Source organism: Leptopilina boulardi, unplaced genomic scaffold (genome assembly GCF_019393585.1).
Source record: "Leptopilina boulardi isolate dan_hultmark-lab unplaced genomic scaffold, ZJU_Lbou_2.1 LbouV2_63, whole genome shotgun sequence".
Taxonomy (NCBI): domain Eukaryota; kingdom Metazoa; phylum Arthropoda; class Insecta; order Hymenoptera; family Figitidae; genus Leptopilina; species Leptopilina boulardi.
The window spans coordinates 178,189-191,306 of NW_026138009.1; the positions used below are offsets into that span (position 1 = coordinate 178,189).

A 13,118-nucleotide genomic window follows, 5' to 3' on the forward strand; every position below is an offset into this window, starting at 1 on the left:
CTAAATCAACATTCTAAAAACGTCTTGTCATCTATATTTAACCATTTGCAATACTTGCAAGATGTCTTTTGATCTTTTTAATTTTCAAAAATAATTCAATAATATAGATATTATGTTAATTCTCAATTAAAGGCATTGAAAATAAGTTAAAAAATTGTCATGTACAATGAACATTGAAGTTGTTTTCGGGAGACGAAAAAATGACTTTATAGGCATTTTTAATTTTCAAAGAACTGTATCGTTTTTTAAAACTAGCCAATTGGTATAATTACGACTGCGTCTCGAAAAAGATTGTTTAGGACCAAAAAAAATTGTTTTTAAGTTAAAAGTTTCAAAAAGGAAAAAGTTAAAAATATTTGAAGTTTAAATAATTGAATTACGCATTGTAATTTTTTTAGAAGTGTATTTTTAAAGATATTCCTTATTTTTGCTATTAGGTGCTACCTACTTTCTCAATTTTTTTTAAATGGTAGTATTTACTCTTAAAATTAGACGATATTATATTATGTCTATTACTATGTTATTGTTTTATTTTTGATTGTTAATGTGTAAAGTTCCATTTAATATAGTGAATGGTTCAATAGACAAGTATTTTATTTACTCTATAAGAAGATTTCGTTAATTTTAATAATTTTCAACACCTTTAAAATGAGTTTTAAATGTTGCATAAAAATGACTTATAATACTATTTATAATTTGTAAAACTTAATTAATAATAGATTTTGACAAAGGTATCTTGCATGTATACTACAAGTTAAATTACCTATTAGTCAACAAATACCTTTGATCGAATATATTCCGCGAGAACTGTAAGCATGATATTTTGTAAATATAATTTCCAAATTATTGTGTCGTATGGTATTGTAAGTTATAAATTGCTTAGTTTTTTTTAAACGATACTAGTAAAAAATATATGTAATTATAAAAATAATGCTGTAATAAAATTTACTTCTGAAAAATAATATTTAGTACTCAGGTTATAGTAAGGCATAAGATAAAAACTTTTATTTTTCTTAGAACTTGATTTTAGAAGTGAATAAGATTTCATAGAAATAAAAAAGTTGTTGTTTCTCCCGGCTGAAAAACCTTGTAGAGGAAAATGTACAAGTTCTTGTACATGTTCATTAATGAACTTGTACATTTTCTTGTACATGTTCAAGTAATGTTCTTGAACAAGTTCAGCATCCGGAATTGAGACATGTTCTTGTACCAGAACTTGTACAAGATCCTGGATACGAAAATATACTTGTACAAGAAAATGTACATGTTCTTGTACATATTTTTTGTGCAGGTTTCATGTACATCTACTTTTACATGAACATGTTTATGTTCTTGTACAAGAACATTTGTTTAAAAATGTTTTTGGAAAAAAATTTGAAATTTTAATAAGTTATTATTATTAACCTTCGCCGGACTGGATACTTTTTATATACACGGTTGACAAGATACCACCCAGGGTGGGCCAAATGTTTTCTTCTTTGTATATTGAAATAAAAACTTAGAATCATTCAGTTTTTTTTCCAAAATTGTTATATGTTACCAAATAATATATTTTATTAATGTTTTGTTGATTTTTTATTTGTTTAAACAATTTATTATTAATAATTTATAACTTTTTCAAATATACATACGACAGTAGAAGAATTTTATAAATTTGTTACCTTTTCTTCGTAGTTATTAATTCAAAGGTTATAAATAAAATAAAATATATAATTCAATTTGCAACAACTATTATTATAAATTGTTTAAACAAATAATTGTTGCTATTTATTAACATTCTTCATAATATTCCTAGAAAATTGCAATTTTTTTCTAATTTTTCAACTTAACAAGCACAACATAATAACACAAAGATTTTATATGAATTTACTATTTAACCAATTGTTTAAACAAATAATTGTTGCTATTTATTAACTTTCTTTATAATGTTCCAAGAAAGTTGCAATTTTTTTCTAATTTTGCAACTTAACAAGCTCAACATAATAAACATGAAGATTTTATATGAATTTACTATTTAACCAATTGTTTAAACAAATAATTGTTGCTATTTATTAACTTTCTTTATAATGTTCCAAGAAAGTTGCAATTTTTTTCTAATTTTGCAATTTAACAAACCGAATATAATATAGCCAGACAGATTTGACATAAATTTACTAATTTAACAATTGTTTAAACAATTGTTGAATTTACAATTTTACATCAAATCTATCTTTTATTATATTCGGCTTGATGAGTTGCAAAATTAGAAAAAACGGAAACTTTCCAGGTGCCGTACAAAAAAAGTTAGTAAATAACAACAATAAATTGTTTAAACAATTGTTGAATTAATAATTTTACATCAAATCTATCTTTTATTATATTCCGCTTGATAAATTGCAAAATTAGAAAAAAACTGCATCTTTCTAGGTACAAAACAAAAAAAGTTAATAAATAACAACAATAAATTGTTTAAACAATTGTTGAATTAATAATTTTACATCAAATCTATCTTTTATTATATTCCGCTTGATAAATTGCAAAATTAGAAAAAAACTGCATCTTTCTAGGTGCAGAACAAAGAAAGTTAATAAATAATAACAATAAATTGTTTAAACAAATGAAAAATGCAATATAATATTTTTTATATCTATTATTTAACATCATAAAACACTCACAGTGAAAAGTCTGCATGATTTCAAGTCTTTTTGTAAAATAGAATTAAAAAAATATCTGAATCATCCCGGTTATCTCCGTACATACATTGATAAAAGTTATAAATAATCAAGAAGAAATTTAAAAAAAAAATTTTTTTTTACATTTTTTGAAAATTCTTAAGATTTTGTTCAGTGACTTAAAATCGCGATTCAATTAAGGCAAAACTTTAGAAGATATGGCAATTTCAATTTTTCTGGCCCACCCTGGGTGGGCATCTTGTCAAGCGAAGGTTAAAACTCTTCACTTATGCATGCTAAAAATTATTGCGCAGCTGTAAAGGCTTAAGAAAACTACTGCGCAGCCTTTAAAGTTTTTAATTTTTAATTTAAAAGACATAAATGAATATGTACAAGAACATGTTCCACATCTGGTACAAGAAAATTTACATGAAACCTGCACAAAAAAAGTATGTACAAGAACATGTACATTTTCTTGTACAAGTATATTTTCTTGTTCAGGATCTTGTACAAGTTCTGGTACAAGAACATGTCTCAATTCCAGATGCTGAACTTGTTCGAGAACATTACATGAACATGTACAAGAAAATGTACAAGTTCATTAATGAACATGTACAAGAACTTGTACATTTTCTTCTACAAGGTTTTTCAGCCGGGCTAGAACCAACATAATAATATTAATCAGATTTATTACTAGATCAGTGTTTATAAAACAAATAAAGCTGTAACTATATATTCTTTTCGTAATGTGTTTACAATATAATTTTATAAGTAACTGGTTTATCACATTAAAATTTCAAAAAGAAGATTGTAAATAATTTTTATATAATTGCAAAACATTATAAATACATGTTGTTTAAGTTGAAAATATTTCATTGTAGACTAATTTAAAAATAATAACTTTTCTTGCAAATTATATAAAAATCTTTAAGGAACACTGCAAAAATGATGATGAAACATTCTACTATTTTCATGTACAGAAAAACCCAACTTTTTTTAACTAATAAACACTAAACTGAGTTTGGATGTTATACAACCGTAGTAAAATGACGATCACGTTAAAAGAAAACATAAACATTATTCAAATATTCTGTCTGTAGACATCTGAAATCGACACAATTATTACTTTAGAATAAATAAAGTGTTATGAGCGACACGGGGCCAAAGGTAGCCAATTGTCAGCATTTATATACAAAAGTACAAATACACAGTTGCTATTACAATAAGTCGACTAAACATATATTTTTTGTTCTAACTGACCATAAACTGCGTAATTTTAGAGAATTAATGCTCACGCAAAGTGATGAGAAGTAAGAATCTGGGCCCCCTGGTTTCCCTAATCTCACCCTCTCCATAATCACCTATATTCCGTCCTTGATACGAAAATAACTATTTTACATTAAATGATGATTAAATCTCCTTTTTCCATTGACTCGTGACTTTCACTAGAGACTAATGTGGTGCTTCGTTAACATTAGATTTTCTAGCAAAATTAACACTGTTCATCAGGTTATTTAATTTCGTATAAGTATTTTAGAATCTTGGTAATAAAGAATATCAAGATTTTCAATTACTTTGAGTAATTCATCAAAATTTTCTACAGCGAGTGAGAACAATAGTGATGATTAAAGATCACACTACCGCTTAATAAATATTATATATCACATACTTAAGACCTGTTTATAAATCAAAGCAAGAATGATATGGCTTACGATATTTAGTGTAGAAAGCTGGATCAGAGATATTCCTGACACACTTATCATTCTTGTTGCTTAAAGCATGTTTCATCTTTCACGAAGTGGTTAAAGAAATTATAAATACTAGTTGTTTAAATTAACGCTTCTCCAAAAATGAAACAACCGATCGAAATGTTGGTCAATTTAGAATTATATAGTAAAAGGAACTTCTAAAAACTGGTCATTATGTACCTTGATTTTTAGGCAAGTTGTAATTTGGATGACTAATAATAATTATAATCATGCAATGATTATAATTGATGATGGTAAATTAAAATGTATATGTGTTTTTTATATTTAAGTCAGGAAATGATCTATGCGATTCTCAAAGGTTCGACCCAATGATTTTCGATTTTTAGAAAAATATTTATAGAGAAGTATAACATTCATCTTTCTTGATGTAGTTCCTTAAGGATTTTTATAATGTAATTTAAAGTAATATTCAATGTTAAAATTGAAAAATTACATGCATATATATTATTCTATAATAATTTAACAAATTTTAATTTTTTAACTAGCTAAAATTGCTAATTAATAATAATTTTTGTTAATTAATCATTATAAATTTAAAATCATTATCATTTGTAAAACATTAGCCAGATTAAAAAATAATCTACTAAAAGAATTTCACTTACCCTGGCAGCAATGGACGTGGTCGGTTTTTCGAGCAAGTCCCACAGCCATTTTTGATATTGGGCACATTTTCCCTCTCCAAATTCTTCTTCTTCCCGTTGCCTGAGCGACTCAGCTTCTTTTCTCATTTCTTCATGTACATGCTCTTTCCGTTGATGATATTTATGTTGACAGCAACTCTCCAGATAAAGTTCATCTACTCCCCAATACTCGAGATCGTCGCTGAATGCAAGGACGCACATCTCGTCAACTAAATGAAGCTTACCAGTCCTGTAAAAGTTGAGAATAGAACTGAAGGACTTAGGATGTCGATCAAAAAAGTACTCATTGTCAACGAGCGAGTAGTCATCACAGAGCTCGGTAATGGCTTCATGGGTATTGCAGTCACGAAGGCGACCTAGTCGGGTGTGTGGTAAACGTTCTAATGTACGCCAGAGAACTTCATGTTTTACACCTCCAACATTTATTGAAACTCTTCGATTCAAGGCCTTCGATCGCATAATCATGAAAGGCTCAGGGGGTAGTGAAGTCATAGATCGGGAATAGGTGCGTTGCTGCATTTGCAGCGGTAGGAACGGCGGGGGTGGCGGGGGCGGGGATGATGATGTAGGAGGTGGCGGGATAAGTGGCGGAATTGGGGTCGGTAAGGGAGGCAATATTTGAGAGAAAGGTGCGTAGCGGACTTCTTTGCTTCCGATGACATTCGTCCCGATGCAATCTGCCGCAGTTGTTGATGTTGCCGCCGTTGACATGGTTGATATAAAAGTAGGGACATCGGTATCGAAACTGAATCCGTCCACATGATAAGCGGTCGGATACATACTACCAATCCCATTTCCATTGCGGTCTGATTCGGCCTGACCTGAATCACTAGGTTCGCTGAGCATCAGCTTCGTCAGCATCAGGTGACTTGTAGCTGGCTGGGGATAGATTGCTCAGTTGGCAATCTTTTCTGCTTATGTTCATCCACCAGCGCAGCCTCTCTCCTTCACTGTCGACGAAATGACCTTGAGCCACATCATTATCTGCAACAAAGCACAATAATCCATCTTAAAAAATATTAATTCGAGTGTTAAATTAAAGAAGATCAGGCTTTGCCAAATAGAACTGTTAAATTAAAAAATAGTTTACCAATAAAAACATCTTTTTTAATTTTTATATGAAAATTTGGTTATGAAATTGTAGCAACAAAATTTTTTTCTTCACAATACAAAAAATTTTAAATCCTATGTAGTAGTATTCTTCCGTTTTATTACTCATGCGGTTCATCTTAATTGGCGACTGATGAACGTCTGATGCCTTTCTCGGAAGTTTAAAAAAATTGCTTGCTCGTTTTGAAAAACCAGCAAAATCAACTCCAATAATGTTACTAATTTTGTTGTTGCAAGTAGTCAATTGAAAGAGTTATAAAAATTATTATATTTAACCGATCACAAATGAAAATTAAAACATTTTTTTAAATGAAAAAAAATAATTATTTGAAAATCCAGTCCTCCTCGAGCACCACATTTATGGCTATGAAATTGAGTCAATTCTAAATTTACGCCCTCGTACTCCACTTTTATCCGACCCTAATAACCTTCGCCCTTTAACTGTCACTTTCTGATTGGTTGCCCTTTGACTACTTTACCTAAAGCAGGCGTTTATAATGTCAAGCCAAGCCGATTATCCCTATGGCAACATACACAAAAATGAGGCAACATTCCTGTGAATTTTTTCAAAAAATATTTATAACTTTGTTTTTTAGAGCGAGTTGAAGTGAAAAATTTAATTAAACTTGTGTTTACTAAAAATCCAGTTTTTTTCGATTTACTCGAAAACCGAAAAAGATAGAGATTTTTTCATAGAAGGAAAAAGATGCGGCATAAAATTTCCAATAATGTGGTAATAAAAAAAATTTTTTTTTTTAAATCGATTTTTTAAGCGTCAGGGGCCAACTCGAACGGCCGTACAAATTTTATGCGCCCTTTTACTTTCCAGCGGCTCATTTATCCTTAGTTTTGTAATTACGACAAAATGACTAATGATTAAACGATTACAAATATACAATATTTTGAGCTATACAAATGAAAATAGAGCTAGAGTACACCGTTGGAACGACCCAGTAAAAAGGAATTATTCAGCAAGCCGTTTGGACAATCGAGCAAGCCGTCTGCTCAATTGTCCAAACAACATCTGGACAATTGGACTGCTTGCTCAATCATCCAATGCATTAGGCCCATTCAACCTACACATATTTAGAGGCTACGCAAAGGAAAAATTGACTTAACTTTATATAAAACTTTTAAAAAATTATTAAAAATAGATAAATATTGAAAAATAAACTGTAAAAGAATCTGTAATTGTCAAAAACGACGATTTTAAGAAATATTTTTACATTCTCATCATAATGAGAAAGTATTAATTTTTTTTGAAAAATGTGAGTAAAATGAAACACTTTTTCTTTTTAACATTTTTTGATTGGAGTGAAAACAACAAAGTTACACAATTTTTTTAAATTTTCAAAAATTTTTATATTTCAAAAAAAATTTTATTCAATTTTTTTTTTTGAAAAACACGAGTAAAAATAAACACTTCTTTCTTTAGACATTTTTTAATAGCGATCAAAAGAAAAAAGTACATCTTTTTTTTAAAAGAAGACAAAAACGGATAAAAAATAGGTAAAAAGCAGGGCAAAATTACTTTAATTTGAAAACATATGTGCGACTATGTATTATTTCTGTTTAAACCACCTTAAATTAACACATACAACAGTACCTTACTCATAATATTCCGAATTTTCTTCTTTTTTTAATTTTTAATTAAAAATTTGTTTTTACATTCTCATCATAATGAGAAAGTATTACATTTGCCCGATTTTTACCAACTTCTAATTTTTGTGAATCTCCAAGTTTCAAGACTTCCTGATGCCAAAAAATAGGTTTTAAACAAATGTCTGTGTGTATGTATGTACTCAAAAAAATTTTTTTTATATGTTTTGAAATTTCTTTCAATTTCCTAATTTACAGATTATTTTTTCTATATTTTTAAAGATATCGATACGTATTTTTTTAAAAAATGATTTAAATTTATCGAGGGATTCAATAGTGTATTGATCTTAACATTTTATTTATCTACTTTTTTAAAATATGATAAAAAGTGAGCGTCGTCGCAACGTGGTTAATTGTGCCTTTCGCTTGGGGTTGCACAGTGGGGCCAAAAACACGTCCGTGGACAAATTAACTTAGAGCCTACAAATTTCAACCGATTTTGACGTTCTTTGAATTGACTTAAAGGTAATAAAATTCCACACAGCGCTGTCGTTTTTGTTTTTTTAAAAAAAAATTTTTCTATTGTTTATTTATTGTTAAAGTTGAAAAAAATTTTTATTCTTCTCTAAAAACTACATAAGTTTTTCAAAAAGGACGGTATTACATCAACAAAGCCTAAAATTGTTAAAGCAATGATTTGAGAACATTTTCTGAGATTTAAATAATTGTTTAAAAATTTTTTGTAATTGTTATTAACAAATTAGCGGACTAAAGACGATTTAATTGTTTTTTTTACTTTTAGCAATTGAAATGCATGTAATCTTTTGTATTTAAGGGCCAAAAGTAATTAACATTGAAAATAATTATTATAAACTAATTATTGTTATTTTTTAAACAATTTTTATAAACAATTTTCTTTATCTTAGTTCTTTATAACTAAATTATTTAAATATTGTGTTAAGTCTACTATATTATTACTCAAGATGAACAAATATTGCTAAATTTTGACAATTTTCAACTTAGCTTTGTTTAAACAACTCTTAATTAACAAATACACAGTGACGTTGTTTTTAGTTGTTTCAAATTCGTTTTTTTTCAAGACTCCTTAATTTTTAAATATTTTTATATTACACCGTCCGACACGATTTTTCACACACGAAAAAATCAATGATTTTCAGAAACTAGGACCAAAAAAAAGATACCCGTGTCTGGCCGTTTTGCTAGATCAGGTCATTTTTTGCTTTTAGGGGTAAAATCAACCCTTAAATGAAAGGTGATAGGAAATCTTGTACAAATAAATAATTTTTTATGAAACCTGGTATCTCGGGGTTTTCCGGGTCGCTGATTACGAATCTGATGTCGGATTTTCAAAATTCAAAATGGCGGATCCAATATGGCGATTGAAATTTATAATAATTCACCAATTCATTTGAAAGTTGTTACTTTAAGGTTTTTGGGGTCGCTGATTGCGAATATGATGTCAGATTTTTAAAATTCAAAATGGCGGATTCAATATAGCGGTCGAAATTTATAAAAGTTCATCGAATTCACTTGAAACTTGTTACTTGAAGGTTTTTGGGGTCTCTGATAACGAATATGATGTCAGATTTTAATAATTCAAAATGGCGGATCCAATATGGCGGTCGAAATTTATAAATATTAATCATTTTTTATAAAACTTGGTGTCTAGAAGTTTTTGGGGTCGCTGAGCACAAATCTGAAGTCAGATTTTTAAAATTCAAAATGGCAGATTCAATATAGCGTTTGAAATTTTTAAAAATTAGTCGAATTCACTTGAAACTTGTTACTTGAAGGTTTTTGGGGTTGCTGATTACGAATTTGATGTCGGCTTTTCAAAATTCAAAATGGCGGATCCAATATGGTGGTCGAAATTTATAAATGTTTTTATGTTATTATTATTATTATTATTATGTTATTATCAGCGACCTCAAAAGCCCCTAGACATCAAATTTTATAAAAAATAATTAATATTTATAAATTTCGACTGCCATATTGGATCCGCCATGTTGAATTTTCATAATCTGACATCATATTCGTTATCAGCGACCCCAAAAACCTTCAAGTAACAAGTTTCAAGTGAATTGGTGAATTATTATAAATTTCAATCGCCATATTGGATCCGCCATTTTGAATTTTGAAAATCCGACATCAGATTCGTAATCAGCGACCCGGAAAACCCCGAGATACCAGGTTTCATAAAAAATTATTTATTTGTACAAGATTTCCTATCACCTTTCATTTAAGGGTTGATTTTACCCCTAAAAGCAAAAAATGACCTGATCTAGCAAAACGGCCAGACACGGGTATCTTTTTTTTGGTCCTAGTTTCTGAAAATCATTGATTTTTTCGTGTGTGAAAAATCGTGTCGGACGGTGTAATATAAAAATATTTAAAAATTAAGGAGTCTTGAAAAAAACGAATTTGAAACAACTAAAAACAACGTCACTGTGTATTTGTTAATTAAGAGTTGTTTAAACAAAGCTAAGTTGAAAATTGTCAAAATTTAGCAATATTTGTTCATCTTGAGTAATAATATAGTAGACTGAACACAATATTTAAATAATTTAGTTATAAAGAACTAAGATAAAGAAAATTGTTTATAAAAATTGTTTAAAAAATAACAATAATTAGTTTATAATAATTATTTTCAATGTTAATTACTTTTGGCCCTTAAATACAAAAGATTACATGGATTTCAATTGCTAAAAGTAAAAAAAACAATTAAATCGTCTTTAGTCCGCTAATTTGTTAATAACAATTACAAAAAATTTTTAAACAATTATTTAAATCTCAGAAAATGTTCTCAAATCATTGCTTTAACAATTTTAGGCTTTGTTGATGTAATACCGTCCTTTTTGAAAAACTTATGTAGTTTTTAGAGAAGAATAAAAAATTTTTTCAACTTTAACAATAAATAAACAATAGAAAAAATTTTTTTTTAAAAAAACAAAAACGACAGCGCTGTGTGGAATTTTATTACCTTTAAGTCAATTCAAAGAACGTCAAAATCGGTTGAAATTTGTAGGCTCTAAGTTAATTTGTCCACGGACGTGTTTTTGGCCCCACTGTGGCGGTTGGTTGTGCCGCTATCAATTGCTACATAACCATAATCTACTATTGCCTCGTTTGTTCGAATAGTTATTCCAACCCGAAATTAAGAGTAAAGTTGATTCAATGCATACACAGAAAAAACCTAGTCTCATTTTTGTTGCACATCAAAATGAGCCGCCCACACGGTTCATTCTGAGTTTAGTTTTTTTCTGTGTAGTTTACAAAAACTGGGCACATTTAAAATGTGTGAAGGGTAAAAAAAGGGTCAATTATATGTGTGTCAATTGTAATTTAAATAAATGTCATTCGGAACAAGTATTCATGTCTTAAAAATTATTTATTTATCAGAAAGAATAGCCAAGCCCTTTCTTTTACTTTGGCCTAGCAGAGTTCCTGACGCCTCAACCAATCCAGAGAAGCGCGCCACCTCCAGTCCGCCAGCCAACGAGTGGGAGCAGAGAGGGAAGTCACCACTAGTATACTACACTTCCAGATAAGTATTGTAAGTATAATGCATATCTCTTGATACGCTGTCTAGACTCGAGAGCATGTATCAAGTTTTCGCAATGATTTTTTAATGATGCTGAATGTTAAAAAAATCAATTAATTAATTCAAAGTTACAAAAGGGAAGACTCGAATAAATTGTTTGTTGGGCGCCAGTCCTTTCTTGGGACAAAAATAAAAATAAATAAATAATTAGGGGACAAAAGAATTAAATTGATTAAATACAATAAATAAATTTTTCTTTAATCATTGAATTAGTCTGGAAAAATACACAAGGCCACCAGACAAATTATTTTTTGGAGACTTTCAAATTCGACAATTAAATCAAAATTATTCTTGATTGTCAAATTAGTCTGAAGAGTACACACGGCCACCAGGCTTTTACTCAAAGACTGTCAAATTCAATAATCAAGGGAAACTTAAAGCAAAGAAATGATTCAAAATTCAAATTAAATTAAAATAGTCTTCCTTTTACTCGGCCTGCCGCAGTCCCAATTCTTGGTTAACAGTAGAGAGGGCGATTCGGAAAAGCCATATTCGAAAAGATTTAATTTTTTAATTTAAATAAAACATCAGATTTTATAAACAAAAGGTTAATAAATTTCTTTATTTAAATTTTTAAACATTATAAAAAATTTGAGTCAAGGCTTGATATAATGCAAGAAAAATAATTACTTATTCTTTCTTTTTAAAAGAATAAGGATTCTTTAATTCGAGGAATGGAAAAAGATGGAAAATGGAAATGTATACAATAATTATAAAATAATTAAATGAATGACATTTCAATCAATTTTTAAATAAAAATTATAAATTAAATTTAGAGAATTAAATTCATTCTTAAATAAATTCAAAATCAATTAAATTCAAAAGAAATCATATTAAATTAAATTCTAAATTAAATTAAATTCAGATTTAAAAAAAATTTATTATTGAAAAATTCAAACAAATTATAAATCTTGAGACATCATTCGGAAATGAAATAAATAAAATTTTACCAGAGAATTACAAAAATTGATGTGTTCAAAATGGCTGACGGTAACGAATATCTCCAATGATTAATTCCAAATAATTACTTTTTATTATTTTTGAATCTTTATATCTTTCCTTTATCCTTTTTTTATATTTCCTTTTTATTCTTAAATGATTTATATATATATATATTTTTCGATTGAGATCCCAAAAAATCAAATTAAATTAAATGATAAAATAAAGCGTCTAGCTTACACGAAATCACATTAAAGAATGAATAAAAAAAGACGTTGTTTGTTTTCTCCTAGGAGATTTTCGTTACCAACCAAAAAAATAAATGAATACAAAAAAATAAAAAGATCGGGACAAAAAAGAAAGTTCGACGGTCGTTAAAAAGATTTTCATCTATATCTTGACGCTGATTGGTCCAAACTGATCAAGTGCGAAATTCAAATTTGATAATGAATGTTGTTGACAAAAATTGTTTTCTTGAATAATAATAATACTTCTTCTTGATTAACGATTTTAATACGTTAATCCGACGCAAGATGGTAAATCCTTAATTCTTCTCCAATATAAATATTAATGAATTCGGAATTAATATTGAAATTTGCAAAGATAATGCCACACTCAAGTAAAAATCTTCAAACTTCAAATTGACATAAATCCAAAACATCAAATATTTCATATGGGCTTTGGCTAACCGCAGCAATAGAAGTTTTAAATAGTAATTTAAAAATATAAAATAAAAAAATCATAATAATTTTGAGTGTTTCGCCAGGAAACAAAGTCAATGATATTC

The 13,118-nt window shown here is 28.4% G+C and overlaps 1 protein-coding gene across 2 annotated transcripts in view; it reads right to left on the minus strand.

Annotated features, from left to right (window-relative positions):
• Positions 1 to 13,118, minus strand: part of LOC127290374 (potassium voltage-gated channel protein Shab) — a 154,097-nt gene that overhangs the window by 122,114 nt on the left and 18,865 nt on the right. For both annotated transcript variants that reach the window (XM_051318880.1, XM_051318879.1), the window contains exon 2: positions 5,023 to 6,045. In XM_051318880.1, coding sequence (XP_051174837.1) covers positions 5,023 to 5,922 — 900 coding nt within the window. In that variant the 5' untranslated portion in view covers positions 5,923 to 6,045. The remainder of the gene's footprint in view (positions 1 to 5,022; positions 6,046 to 13,118) is intronic.